This window comes from Acyrthosiphon pisum, chromosome A1 (genome assembly GCF_005508785.2).
Source record: "Acyrthosiphon pisum isolate AL4f chromosome A1, pea_aphid_22Mar2018_4r6ur, whole genome shotgun sequence".
NCBI lineage: Eukaryota > Metazoa > Arthropoda > Insecta > Hemiptera > Aphididae > Acyrthosiphon > Acyrthosiphon pisum.
In genome coordinates, this window is record NC_042494.1 from 125,151,106 (window position 1) to 125,166,495 (window position 15,390).

Sequence of the window (15,390 nt, forward strand, 5' to 3'; positions counted from 1 at the left end):
ATTTATTATTTTATTATTTTTTTTATAACGAAATATGATTTTTTTTTGTCTATATACTTTATAAAAATTTAAAATAAATTAAAGCCCCAAAAGAATATGAAAACAAACTTACTTTAATTATCGACTCTTTCCGCGGAATCCTTGACGTGTGTGAACTGTGACGCCGATGAGGAAACGCTCTAGAATACAGAACTTAAAATATTGTGATTTACTAAAATAAAATTATACGGAATGGCGAACGCAGTAAGTTTTTTGTTCATATCTGCATTGCTTTTTGAAATTTTAGAATTTTTAATCGACTGTGTCGTCCATAGACAAGAATACTTGAGATTTGCCAATTGCCATGGAATATAAATGATAGATATTATACTAGGTACGACAATTTGATGCATCCACGGATATAATATAATGCAACTTTTTATATCAAAGAGTTCCGGAACAATTTATTCATTGAAATTCGATGTTACAATTTACAATAAACCAAAAGAGTTTATAATTTTGAATTATAATAACATGATATACCTAGTACCTATTATTTAAATTACTATTTTCGTTTATTAATTTAATTATTGATTAAGATGGTTATATATTTCTAGTTGAAATATAAGTAGATTGGGATGACAATATAATCGGTTATTGAAGCATTTGTAATGTAGTTTCGACTTTCGTTAATTCCATGACTGTAAATATTTTTGGATTAGAGTGGAGGGATTTATTTAAGACATAGAATGGAGATTTTGAAATGGTACGAAAAAATTTAAGAATAAAAATTATAACATATATATTGTCAATGTAAAACCAATTAAAAAGAACACCGCTATGGCAATTTTAAACAGTTGTATACTGATTATTTGTTATATTTTTAATTGTTTTAATTTCGTTAACCAATTTAATTTCTGGAGAAGTAGATGCTAGAATACAGATTAACAAGTAACAATAACTACTGGCATGTAAATTAAATCAATAATTTAGAGATTAGAAGTTGGTACTAATACTATAATTATTTACAATTACAAAGGCCCTCCTCTACCATCGGTTGGGACAGCATAATGAAATAAAAAAATTAAGTAATAAGAATTATTTAAATTTACACTTTACACTTTACAATGAAAAACTCAAAATAGTAAAAAGATCATTCTATAAAGCATTCTTTATTTTATAATAAAAATCATTATATAGATTCTCAGCTTTTCAACATATTATTATTGTAGTAATTTATTTAAGTTTTATAAGTTAAATTAGGGATTTGCGGGTACTTGACAATTTTCAAGTTATTGAATTTTGACCTACACAACTCGAAAAAACTAATATTCGACTTGACATAAAAATACAATACCAAATTAACTCTACAAAATATAGTTTATATTTAATATGAATTAAAAAAAATATGTATAACAATAAAACTTTTATTTTATTTCATACAAATTTATAATAATAACTTACATTACATTTATAATTAAATGCTAATAAAATGTAATATATTTAACAATATAATATATGTCGAGTTGCATGACAAATTGATTAATTTAATGCACCAATCATGGGCCACTAAATCATGTTTAAGGAACCATTATAATAGCTCACTATTAGTTCAATAAATGTTTAGTGATTGTTCATGAAACCCAGCAATAGTATCTTAAAATTAATGCATACCTACTAATAAGGTACCTGAATTATTTAATAAACTTGAATTGACATTGTTACAAATATTGCAAGGTACAGTATTACTATACGTCATATTAGACAGTCGATTATACCATGATTATATCATTAATTTAAGTACCTAGAATAAAATAATTATCCTCAAACATATTTTGAAGAAGTAAACGTGCGAGGTTAGGTAATTAAAATAAATATATAACAAAGTAACGGTTAAAAGTTGTTTGTTTTGGTATACTTTAATAGTAAAATAAATATTGTTTGTACTTGTTTATATGGTTTAATAATATTTTGGTTTCAATGTCCAAACCCCAGTTTTATCAGGGCACCTGTTGAATGTGCAAACTTCACTTAACAATGACTTGAAGAGTGGCGTATCTTCGGCTGAGTATTTATTTCTGAATTGGTTTACTATTTGATCAGTGTTCACACTTTGATTGTTCTCTAACAAATATTCTCTAATACTGTTTAACATCTGCATTTCACGTTGTGTGGCTTCCACGAAGCCATTACGCTTTTTCATTAAGGAAAGTATTGATGGACTACTTGATTCATCACTGACATTAAAAAAAAAAAAAAAAATAATAACTATCATTAACTACACGATGTTGAGTATGTAGGTAAATAATAATAATGCAAACATAGATTAATGAAAATCATTTTGAAATAACTTTTTGACAATAGTTTGCTTACTTAGTTTCTGTTTTGTTAAATAATTTAGGTCTAACTGTTCCTTGATTGCCAGTCCAGTTTAACCTACCAGATCCTGACTCCCAACACTGAGCACGGGATGCTTCAAGATCTTCGATTGCTTTTTTTGCTAATTTTTGAGCTTCGTTTTCAATTATAACATAATCAGATTTTGAAGATTCCATAATTTTATCATGTCTCATCGCTGCTTTTACACCTTTATTAAATAAAAATTATACATATTATATTATTTATTTTCTGGAAAAGTAAATTGTTATACATAATTATTGAATAAAACCTACCTGATTTGTTGAATAACTTTTCAAGAACGTAATCGTCTTGTTTTTTGGATGTAAGATCATCAAAATGTTCTTCTTGATAAACATCACATTTCACTAAATATGGTATTTTAGGTTTTTTGTGATTGGAATGTAAATATTTACTTTTTGTTCTTTTAAAAGCAAGGTTTGGTGCTTGGATCATTTCAGGTGATGTATTTTCTATTGCACTTTTGCTACAAGATGGAATATTTGAACTCTCATTATTCACAAAAGTAAAAGGTTTATCCTTATTTTTAGATGTTTCAGTATCTTTTTGAGTTGGGTTAGTAATATTAGCATCAGTACAATGTTCACTATTAATACACATTTCTGATGGTGTTATTTGTTGATTTAAAACTGTTTTTGAATTTTGACCAATCATTTTACTAAGTTCTCGTGCTTTTTGTTTCATAGCTTCGATTTTATCAACAGAAAATGAACAGGTTGAAGATTTTTTTTTAGACTTCTTTCTTTCACGCCGAGCTGTCATCATTTTTTTTAAATTGATCTAGAAAAATAAAAATGTCCATAAAATATGTCCAAGAAATATTAAATAATGCATAATTGAATTACTTCCGAGCCTGTTCCAGCAAATAAATCTGTTGTTTCTACCACACCATTATCATCCACATCTTGAAGTGTGAAAAGTTCATATAAATAATTTGACTTGAAAAAACGCCGTTGTTTAGGATCCACTAATACTTTATTGCTTAAAAACTGTTTGAAGATCTGACGATGATATATCTAAAATATAAAATAATATAGGTAGTAATCATTTACATACAATTTTTGTTTACTAAAAATTAATATACCTTTTCTTCTATAGTTCCAGCAGTAAGTAATCTATAAATAGTGACTGAATTTGTTTGTCCAATTCTCCAAGCTCTTTCTCTAGCTTGTAAATCAGTGGCTGGATTCCAATCTGGATCAAATATAATCACACGATCAGCTCCAATAAGGTTAACGCCTAATCCACCAACTTTTGTAGTCAAAATCATAACAAATATAGAAGGGTCCTAGGAAAAAATGACATTTAATATATTTAATTAACAAAAAAGTATTTTTTTAAAAATGTGTTACTTTATTGAATTTGTTAATAATAGGTTGACGGGAACCAATGGATGTTGCTCCTTCTAGTTTCAAATATGAGTAATTTTGCTCAATAATAAATTTTTGAAAAATGTTAAGCATCTTAAAACGTGCAAATATAATTAAATGAATACATAATAAAGTAATAATTTTGTTAAGGACATATTGTATCTTACTTTTACACTTTGAGTAAAGAGCAGCACCCGATGGCCTTGTTTTTTCCACATTTTTAATAAAGCCTCAACTACGATCATTTTACCAGATTTTTTCCAATAACCAAAAGCACCAGTTTCCTAAAAATAATAACAATTATAAAAAAAAAAAATCAATACTATACATTATAGTAAATGTATATATATTTTACTAAATTGGTCTGGAAAATATCAGGATGGTTGCAGATTGTCCTTAATCGAGATATGCCAACAAAGACTTTACAACTTCCATTCATTATTTCAGATATTATATCTGAATGTTCAAGATATCCTCGATACATTGTTTTTTGTTCTTCGGTTAAGCGACAAAACAGTACTTGTTCATTTTTATCTGGTAGAGATATATGTGATTGAATATCAGCTTTCATACGTCTTAAAAGATATGGACTTATTGTGTCTTTAAGTATTGTGGCACATTTATAAGCTGTAGTTATCTAATTTATATGCAATGGTTTAATTGATTAATCAAAAAATGTATGATTCTTTAAGTGAATGAATTAAAAAAAACTTACTTGTAATTCAGTAGCATTTGCGTAACCTCCATGAGTAATTGGTACAGCAAAGCTTTTAATAAATGCAGGTAAAGTCCCTAGTTTGCTAGGGAAAATAAAATCAAACAGCGACCATAATTCCTTCAAATGGTTTTGAATGGGTGAACCAGATATAATGATTCTATGACTAGATTTCAATTGTTTTGCGGCTACAGTTATCTATAAAATATGATTTAATATCAAATAAATAACTAAATTTGTTTCCTTACATAAAATATTATATAATTATGATACAAAGTTTAAACATTTTAATTAATAAAATGAATAGCAAAGATTAAATATACTTACTTTAGAATCAGGATTTCTAATTTTATGTCCTTCGTCTAAAATAACATAGTGCCAATTATTTTTTAACAAATTATTGATATGTTGGAGCAAACCATTATAAGTGGTAATTAAAATTCCTTTACTAGACCATACTTCTTTAATTAAGTCCCCTGGTTTCCCTAAATACAAAATTAATAAGTGTTAAAATAGATAATGATTAGTAACGAATAGAGCGAGGATTTACATATGTTAAAAACCAACCAAATATATGCTAAAAAATTATAAATATGCATAAAAAAATTAGCAAAAAAATATATATTTTTTGAACATTTAATTAAAATATATTAGGTAATAACGATGGAAACTAAATAATTACAAAAATAATCTGAATGGTAAATGGTCGTAATCGATATTTTCTTATCTTGGTCTCGTATTTTATTTCACTGATCATTGATCTAGTGCCATTTTTGGGAAAACCATCAATACCTACAAGTATACCTATTAAATTATTTTGATATTAAAGGGGTTTGGTGCCGTGATTTTCTGTTTTTGTCTAACACACGAGCGACATAGTATTTTAGACATGTTTTTTGCCAAACATACTAATGATTTAATGAAACGATAACAATTCTAAAACAAAATTTGAATTTGTCGTCAAGTCTACTTGAAATCGACATTTCCACATTATTGATTTTAACTTCTCCGAAAATTAAAATATTAAATATATTATACTATTAAATACTCTTTTTTAATATGACATTTTTAGGAATTTGGGAGACAATATCAAAAATGTCGTAAAGTCAATTTCAAGTAGACTTGACGCCAAATTCAAATCTGTTTTCTGAATTCTAATCACTTCATTAGATCAATAAATTTGGCAACAAATACGTCTAAGATATTATGTTACGCGTGTGTTAAACAAAAACAGAAAATCACGGTACCGAATACTCTTAATCGAAACTATAAATATATAATGACAATATAGTATATATTTCAAAAATTAATAAAAAAAAAAAAACATTGAAATATGCAATAAAAATTTTAAAATAAGCCCTTAAAATAGAAAAAAATGGGTAAGTGTGGAAATATCCAATAAAAAGTTTCATTTTTTAAATCTATACACCATGAAACAAATTTTGTGCTCACTTAGCATATCATAAGATCAACCAGAATAAATATGCAAATGCAAATCCTCACTCTAGTGATGACAAACAACTAACAAGTAGGTATTAAATAAATATTTAGTGTTCTTTCATTTCAATACCTACAAATCAAATTATTAAATGGGCTTATACTTCTAGAAATTTTGTATGGGACCAAAAGTATATATTTTTACTCTAATTTAATTGAAAATTGCCTACCTTTATAAACTCCAGTTTCATGTAAAACAACAACACGTATAGGTGGACACCATTTATGGAATTCTTCAACCCACTGATGCATTAAAGTTGCAGGACAAACAATTAAACTAGGGCCTAAGCCACGTATACCGGTTATTTTATCTTTTAAACGACTCCAATACAGAGCACCAAAAAACACAATCATTTGTATGGTTTTGCCTAATCCCATTTCATCTCCTAGTATACCACCAGAACCTTGTTGATGTAATTCCCATAACCATTTTATGCCAATTTTTTGGTATCTAATAACAACAATATTTCATACATAAATTATAAGTCATCATGTTATGCAGCTCAATATAAATCATTTACTTGTATAATTTTTCCCAAATTTCTTTTGGCACTTTAAAATAATCTCCATCAATAGCGTGAAATACATCTTCATTATCAGTGGCTATTTCAGTATTATTCTTTTCGTATTCTCTCAATCGATACTCATAGTTTTCTTCTATTCCATCATCAGATGATTTGTACTGACCTTCAAAAAAAATGTTGTGTATGTTATAGGAGTTTTTGTTATGAATACAAAATTAAAATCAATTAGAGATTATTCTAATTATTTACTTGAACAACGTCTAGGTTCAAAATACTCATCATCAGTACCATCATTATAATCGTCATCTGAATATTGATTACATATTTTTTTGTGATTATTTGATCGTTTTTTACTTTTAATTTTAACTGGGGTAGATGATTCATTTTCTTAAATTGAAAATATTATTAAATAGTATGTAGGTACTGTATTACATTTAAATATAATACTATAGACTATTGATTTTTTATTTACCAGAATCTGTTGATGGAAAATATTCACTCCCCGATTCTTTTGACTTTGGTTCTTTTCTTTCCATATTTATTTTCAATTCTTTTTTTGTACTGGATGATTTAATTTTAGGTTTATGAATCATTGATGAGAGTTTAGATTGAGATACCAAATACTTTTCCAACATATCTTCAGAGCTGAAAGTTGTCAGATCCAAATACATTTTTTTAAAAAATATTTCAAATATTATATGAACAGCAATGATCTACATTACAAAAATAATATTATACCTTTTAGACTTTTTTTGTGAAACATCTGTTGAACCAAATGGTGTCATTTCTCCTGTCCTAATTTTACGTTCATATTCAGTTTCTTCAATTTCTAAAGCTCCCAAGGTAATTGTAGGAACTTCACCAGTGTTAAAAACAGTTTTACTATCCAATACATCATTGGTAACTTGTTGTAAAACTTCTTGTTCAAAATGATTCACATCATAAACAGTTAAACCCGTTAGATCTTGCAATTCTATAGGCTACAAAAAATACACACACATTTGCATATCATTTATAATTCAATGTTTACATGTGTTTGTCAGTACTTGATTAGTTTTAGGAATAGCTTCAATTTTGTTCCTGTCAATGTTCATTACACTACTATTTATAGAATCTCTATCTACATCCATGACTTCTAAATTATTAATAGTTAACTGATCCAATGATTCCATCATTAAAGACTGAAAAATAAAAATGTAGTTTGGTGATTTAATATATATTTATTTTTGTTCACTTAATAAAACATGTTCTCATATACAATCATCAGGGAATCAAACCACACCTGATGAAATTGCATATAAATATTAAAGAACACCTCCACCAAATTGTACACAAAGATTTTTCACATATTAAATGTTGTATGTTATCCTTGGTTTGATATCCTGACAATTGATTATATCACTGTTAATGATTACCTTCCATTGAAAGGACATTCCGTTTCAAAAATGATTGTCGACATATAAAGTTAATGAAAGAAACAAACATTTGAAAATAAAAAAGAACAATATAGATAATAATTTAATAATCGTACTATTTTTTGTTTAAAAATTACAACAATAATTATTAATGACTAAAATGATTTATGTTTATAATAATTCAATAACATACAACATTAACTATAACATATAGATTTTTACAGTATTAATTGGATTTCGATGGTTCAGTCAATGAGTACATAATTTCCATTAAATACAAGTTATTTAAAAAAAAAAAATAATAATGTGGCAATATAAATATATTAGATGAATAAATAAATAAAAAAAAGTACTGAAATAAAATTCAATAGCATTCATGCCTTCGAAATAACCCAGTATTTTTGAGAATAGAATTTACACATACTACATTGTCTTATAACACATTTTAATTACACATACTTATAAAACAATCTCAAATAATTAAAAATGTATTGATACTAACAGAAATCACTAAGACTTAAATATTGTAGTAAATCAATATTTAATTTAAAAGTAATTTAATGCAATACAATATTTCATGTTTAAATAGTTTAAATTTTAAACATATTAAATAGTTTTAAAAATTCTTAGATTAAACTATTACAGATCTTAAACTATAAAACTCGATTATTTAAAAATAATAAATATAATTTAGCGTCATAATAATAGGATATATAGTTCATAGATCAATTTTGCATAAGGGAACAACAAAAACAACGAAAAGCTAAGAAAATTATAACAAAAAGTTAAACAATTAATGTAAGAAAAAAAATAAGTTTTAATACTTTCATAGCATCGAAAATGTAAGGATATTAATTAATGGCTTATGAAAAAACCAATAAGCATAAATGTATAAATATATATATATTTTATCTTTTAAGTTTGAGTAAAAAAAACATGTATAATTTCAAAAAATATATTATATGGATGGAATCACATATTAAGTAATATCAGTTTATAATTATTAAAAAAAAATACATAACTACTAATGGCAAATATAACAGAAAGCTGGATGATAAATTTAATTATTTTAAAAGAGATGTGATCCAGCTTCACAGTTGATAAAATTGTGTTATTGTTTTTAACTAAGATTTGTTTTGATTTACTTTTATATTTATAATTTAATATAAATATTTGTTTATGACGGTAGTTTATAGAATACCTGAGCTCAAAAATCATTTCAGTTTTAAAACTAATAACAGTAAAATTATAAATAATATTGTTAATTGCACTTATTCGGATGTTCCTGTTAAATAGGATAAATAAGAATAAAATCTAATTACTATGACTAAAAATAATACTATTGATGGTAACGCGAAAAACAAGTGGAAATTTGGAGTTTGTTCTAACTCTTTGCATCTCAATGTGATTTGCTCTAATTCATATTTCAGATTGTTTTTTTCTGTTAGACATAAATCATATTCATTACGAATTTGTTCTAATTCATTTTGGTCAAATACTGAATCTTCTTTAGTGTCCACTGTATCAGAGCTGATTTCTTGTATCACGACTTCGTTTACAATAGAATTTTTCTGTATTTGGGATGTATTCAAACTCTCAATTTGAGATACTTTTAAATCATCTAAACAATGGTCAAGACCTTTTGAGTTACTGAAAGAGCAAAGATTTTTTTGTAGTATGTCTGGCACATTTTGTAAATTATTAGAGTCAATACTTGATACCTGACATAAATATTCAGACATCAACAATAGTACAATATCTTTACAAGAAATCTCTTTTTTAAGATGTTTTATAGTGGATTCTTGATCATCCAAATTAGTTATACAGTCCAGCAGTACATCTTTTGCTTCAGATAGTCTAAATTCAATGACATCAGATTTCTGTTTATAAAAATCTGTCTGAATCTCAATGTCTTTAGATATAACATCAATATTTTTTAAACTATCATCATTCAATATAATCATTTTTAGTTGATCAGGATCCGTATTATCTGTTTCATTCACATTTTTAATCTTGGAACAGTTCACTAACAATTCATGATTAAGATCAAGTTCTGTCTGTAACTGGCATACTTGATTTTCTAAGTCAGCTTTTTGTTTTATGTGTTTTTGCATTTGACTTTGTAGAGAGTTCATTTGATTTAGATACGTCTGACGATCTTGTAATATATGTACAATATACGACATTATATCATTAAAGTACTTATTAAGAGAAATATCTTCAGTAAGCTCATGTTCATTTTGTAAGGTCAAAAGAAGCACATTGCGTGTATTGATCTCATAATTCATTTTAGCTATTTCCGCTCTTAATCTTTCGATTTCTTCACATTTATTATTAAAGTTAATTTCTATTTCATTTTTTGATTCTTGTAGGGTTTTTAATTCGGTTTCATGTAATTCTTTTGATGCATCAAATTCTTTCATACAATTTTCATGATTAGCAACTTCTGTATTTAACTTAGAACACACTTCTTTGATTTCATCTTGTGCATCATTCAGATGCTTCATCAATGCACTTTGTTCAGTTATGGAATGTTTCAACAGATTTTCTAATTCTTGACATTTCTGCATCAATTTCAATTTTTCTTCCATTTCTTTTTTTAAACAATCTTTAGCCATTCCTTGGTATGAAAATTTATATTGTTTTAAATCACATATTTCCTGTTTCATTTCATCTTCCCCATGATCCTTTTTGTAGTACTGCAGTTGATTTTCTAAAAATTCAATTTTGGATAATAAACGATCCTCAGCAACGAGGGCTTTCCAACTATTATCTGTTTCCCCAATTATGTTGGATAACAGCCTTTCCAAGTTAAATAATTTATTTTCTAAATTGGCTTCCCTGTGCATTGCATCTCGTATATAAGCATCTATGGTGTATAAATCTTGAGTAGATACATCACTAATAAAATTTTCGACAGGGTTAGATTTAGCCTCTGTACCGTCAGCATGAAATAATTTTAATACAGCTGTAATACAGCCGTGAGATATGTTTTTAGAGTTTTCAATCACGTCAACACCAAACTGGACCACATCTCCACTAAACACTTCTTGTGGTTTAGACTCTTCACCACTTTTACTGAGTCTGTGGTTGTTAACAAACGTGCCGTTACTACTTTTTGTGTCTTGTAAAAAAAATTTTCCATTTTCGTGCCATAGCAGGGCGTGGTTTCTCGACAAGACTTTACAATCAAAAATCCCATTGTGAGGACTTACTTTGGCTTTAGCCAACAGACGTCCAATCTTGACTGGTTGATCAAGGGCGAGTGTACGCTCTTCAAACGGATGCGAGTTGGCACAATACTGAAGGATTGCTTTGCAAACAGAACTGATTACCGTTATTGTGTCGTAATTCATAATGTCAATCATCACGGTTGGTTAATGTACATTTTTGAGTTTTTATACCTAAATGACTGTTACTATAAATATATAGTCTTAAGTTACCTTATCGTAGTTTTAATTAGTATTTCAAACAAATGCGGTTCGACAAGAATTTCAGAGTATACTAAACACGTAAACTACAAAATGGTAATAGAAACATACAGAATCTACGCCACAATCATAATTATGAAAGGCGAGAAAAAAAAGAATAACTAGAAGAACCAAGAAACGATTAAAGGAATAACAATTACGCGAAATATCTATCGTATATCGATGGAATTTGTCTATTGATAACGTAATTATAGTAATAATATTGTGTCAACATATCATTATTTTCTTATATATATATACACGACACAAAAACAGAGTGAGGAATTTCGCAGTGTAACCAACATTACTGAGTTCGACGCGAATAAAAATTATGATATTATTGTAACATGAATGCTATTGTTTTACGTTATCGCGAATTCGATTCTATAGACTATAGAATCTAAATACTGGCAATAATAATTGACAAATAGCCAATTGGCATATTCTGGCGAGAAGCGAGTGGTGACGCCGGGTGCCGACGAGGGCATTATTTTCGTATTTTCGTAATATATTCAATATTGGCAAATCAAAACGTTACGCATAACACAGGGTGTCGAAAAAATTGGCGTCATCAATTTTATTTACTTTTTATTAAGACACCGATCTTCGAGTGGAGTTAAATTGTTATTCAGAGTCAACGCACCGACTTTTGCCTCTACGTATTCAAAACTTGAAAAATATATAGCACGATGGGTAAATCTGATTTTATATAGTTATGGATAATTGTTCGAACATGCAAATTGATAGAGTCAACCGTCTGGCGTCTGACGACTTATACCTAGCCAGTAGCCACAGTGAAAATAACAATCAATGCAGTCTTAAATCTTGTTTTTTATTTTCAGCTGTTTCCACCGGCATGTCGTTCCTTATATCAACGCTATTAGCATTGTCACTGTTCTCGGTCATGCAGCTCAACAGCAAATGGTTGACGTCTAGTTCAGTGTTGGTCATAGGTACTGGTTTTCTTGGCTCAGTGTTATTTACACTATCCTTGACTGTATCCTTTATTGTTTACAAATTTTCTAAGTACTTATACAATCAATCTATTACTCATTTAACATGTTTGCAATAGTGGTCAAACAGGGGTTGATGACTTTTTTCAATGTTTAAGATCTAGTAACCATAAATTTTATTTTTTACAATCAAATAGTGCATGTTTAAAAATCAGCCATACCCCTCCATCATGACAAAATTGTTTGACTGCCACAACATATTGCTTGGTTCCATTTAAGACTAATAGTCAATAATAGTAAATAAATAATTTATTCCTTACAATAAATTTATCAATTCTAAGTAAATAAAAAGTACAAGCAGTAATTGATTTAGAGTTAAAATAGTAGAGCCACTTGCCTCTTGACTCCGCTCTTGACCAATTTTAAAAACAATAAAATGAATCATTACTGTGTAAGGTGAACTAACTACCTACATATTTGGAAATTAATTAGTAAATAAGTTAATAAGTAGATCTTGTCTAAGATAAACAAATACATTAAGGTCAAAGGAAAAAAATATAAAAATGTTTCTTTATGCTAACAAACATAAAAGAAATTAATCATAACAACATACCTACCTACAATTTTAGAGATTATTCATAAATAAAAATAATAATAAATACTTAGTATGCATGTATTTTATACATGTAACAAGTTGTCACTATTTTTCCTTTACTATGTGATTTCCAGGCTGTGAGTAATCTAATGACGTTACTTTTGGGAGAGGGATATCAAGCTAGTTTATTTCCAGAAAGTAAGTAGACATTTAGAACAAATAAGTTACACAATAAATAGTCTATTGAATATTAAATTGTATTTAGGTTATGTATTCTTATATGATTTGAAAAGTATATATATATACATACAGTCGAATCCGCTTAATTGGGACACATCGGGCGGTGACCCATTTGTCCCCAATATCCCGACTGTCCCAATTAAGCAGGTGTCCCCTTTAAGCGGGTCCTACTGTATATTAAATCATTACTAATCAATGCTATAGCTGATATATGTATACGCTAAGTGGTTTCTTTAAAGATTAGATAATAAGTAATAACAAATGATTTTTTTGCTAATTAAAACATTTGATTTTTTTCAGTTATATTGTCATTATTGTTCACTTTTTTCACATGTGTCTCTATACACAGAGTATGCGCTACAACTGGGTAAATATTATGATTTATTTATATCTACTAATAATATTTTTATACATTTTACTACAAAGATGGGCTGATTAAATTTCAGTTCCTAAAACATTTAAACATATTTACCTACTTGTACTAGTTGTACTTGTACCTATCTTATTGAATTTATCCATATTAATTAATTAAAATTCTAACTTGATTTAGGTATTAAGTATTTTCTATTTTAAAATGTATTTATTCATATAACAAATTATCAAATTAGAAGTAGAATCAACCACGCTCCCCTCCAACAATTTATTCTCTCTATTTTTATAATGCGTAACTTGTATTTCTCATTTTTCTGCAAGTCAATACTCAGATTTGTATTGTAATAACTATTAACTATTAATAATACAATATTGATTAATATTGATGTATTTATATTTTTCAGTCTGCTGTTTTCTTTATTCGCCCTGTACAATATTTATAATGTTTCTCAAAAGACATACAATTCCAGTTCATTGCTCAAACAGCCCATTGTACAGAACAAAAAGAAGAAACACTAAATATAAGAACACAAGTTTTTTTGTTCCATGTTCATAATGTACTAAATATTCAATTTTTATTGCCTACTATTTATTTTTCATTGTCATTCCCTAAGTTAAGAGATTAACCTAAATTATTTCTATTAAAAGTAAGTTTCAATTACTTCTGAGTCCAACTGATTTTTTTCTTTGGCAATTTTGTTATTATTGTTTAATGTACGCCCCAAGCAGCAATTTTACATATTTTAACAGATATGGTGTGAGTGTATATAAGTAGTAGTATTTAAGTACAATAAAAATATAGTTATTGTCCTTGACCCCAAAAACCATACACTTTTGGTAAGTTAAAACTGTACACATTTAGTATATGTTAAAACCGCATTTTTAAATTGTTGGATCCAAAAATTGCAAACTTCATAATATTTATTATTATTTATTATTATTTATTTATTATTTATATTCATTCAAAAATAAAAACCATTTACAATTTATATATAATTTTAAAAATGTTTAAACGTACAGTTTATTAAAAAAATTCTCCCCAACATTTTTACTATTATGCACTCTAATAATGGTTTGTACTTAAAATAATTGTGTCAAGTACTAAACACTTGCCCCCTTTATTACTATCAATAATTTTAATATCCATTATAATTTAAAATATTTAAATGAAAACGCTCTAAAAATTGCATACTTTTCAACCACTATATTGGTATATCATAAAACTATGCACAAGACCGACTAAAGATTTAAAACGTGTTAGCATGATTATTATTTAGTATCTTATTATTATATCTATTCTGTTATTTGATGCTAAAAATATTGTGCGGCATTTTGGTAAACAGTGAACCAATAAAGAGTGCGGTTTTTTTGTCAACCGAACTTTTTGTGATCAAAACCATTGGTGGTTTTTGGATGCAACCGTTATTGTTCAGAGAAAACAGGGTGCAAAAATTACATAAATTAGTTAACACTTAACAGATACATAAGTAAGGTGGTTGTGTGGTCCAAGGCTTAATAATTATTATTTGCAGCTTTGAGCATGTAATGCACATATTTTGTAATATTGAAAACCGTCATCAATTAATTTATGTATACAATTCTAATTTTTCTTTGTCCTCTATAAACTCAGAAACTACTGGACTGTTTACAATATAGTTAAATCATTATATATTTAATTATAATTTATAAGTATTTATATATTATAAATAAAAAAAACATTTTAAATAATAAATTTATAAATATACAGCTTTCAGAATTTCAGATTGATAAATAGTTGTTTTACAAAGTGACTGCACAAAACAACTGAACGAATTAACTACTAAGGCTTGATGTCAACACTTA

The 15,390-nt window shown here is 27.3% G+C and overlaps 3 protein-coding genes across 6 annotated transcripts in view; 1 reads left to right on the top strand and 2 right to left on the bottom strand.

Moving 5' to 3' along the window:
- Positions 1-1,866: 1,866 nt before the first annotated feature.
- The window catches only part of LOC100167697 (DNA excision repair protein ERCC-6), a 19,106-nt gene continuing 5,582 nt past the window's right edge, over positions 1,867-15,390 (bottom strand). Inside the window, exons 1-17 of one of the 4 annotated variants that reach the window (XM_008186272.3) lie at positions 11,362-11,580; positions 7,550-7,684; positions 7,242-7,483; positions 6,976-7,148; positions 6,753-6,890; positions 6,501-6,666; positions 6,150-6,430; positions 4,810-4,967; positions 4,483-4,680; positions 4,123-4,404; positions 3,935-4,051; positions 3,750-3,860; positions 3,482-3,685; positions 3,243-3,413; positions 2,652-3,177; positions 2,353-2,566; positions 1,867-2,216 (exon numbers count right to left, since the gene is read on the bottom strand). In XM_008186272.3, coding sequence (XP_008184494.1) covers positions 1,940-2,216; positions 2,353-2,566; positions 2,652-3,177; positions 3,243-3,413; positions 3,482-3,685; positions 3,750-3,860; positions 3,935-4,051; positions 4,123-4,404; positions 4,483-4,680; positions 4,810-4,967; positions 6,150-6,430; positions 6,501-6,666; positions 6,753-6,890; positions 6,976-7,148; positions 7,242-7,483; positions 7,550-7,678 — 3,387 coding nt within the window. In that variant the 5' untranslated portion in view covers positions 7,679-7,684; positions 11,362-11,580 and the 3' untranslated portion in view covers positions 1,867-1,939. Of the gene's footprint in view, positions 2,217-2,352; positions 2,567-2,651; positions 3,178-3,242; positions 3,414-3,481; positions 3,686-3,749; positions 3,861-3,934; positions 4,052-4,122; positions 4,405-4,482; positions 4,681-4,809; positions 4,968-6,149; positions 6,431-6,500; positions 6,667-6,752; positions 6,891-6,975; positions 7,149-7,241; positions 7,484-7,549; positions 7,685-7,785; positions 8,035-11,361; positions 11,581-15,390 lie in introns of those variants that run through there. The other 3 variants (XM_001952524.5, XM_029488249.1, XM_029488250.1) reach the window with 3 other exon arrangements.
- On the bottom strand, positions 8,064-11,362 carry LOC103309819 (sarcolemmal membrane-associated protein). Its single transcript, XM_008186267.2, has one exon. It carries the CDS (start codon positions 11,284-11,286, stop codon positions 9,190-9,192), a length of 2,097 nt encoding a protein of 698 aa, XP_008184489.1. The 5' UTR covers positions 11,287-11,362; the 3' UTR covers positions 8,064-9,189.
- Positions 11,829-14,209, top strand: LOC100161598 (keratinocyte-associated protein 2-like). The gene is given in 5 exon segments (NM_001162023.1): positions 11,829-12,081; positions 12,231-12,385; positions 13,071-13,134; positions 13,477-13,543; positions 13,953-14,209. Coding segments are annotated over 5 exon segments (405 nt in total). The 5' UTR covers positions 11,829-12,077; the 3' UTR covers positions 14,068-14,209.

What these genes read in the sequence shown, in the direction of transcription:
- LOC103309819 (XM_008186267.2), bottom strand. Translation starts at nt 11,286, where the DNA reads ATGATTGACATTATGAATTACGACACAATAACGGTAATCAGTTCTGTT.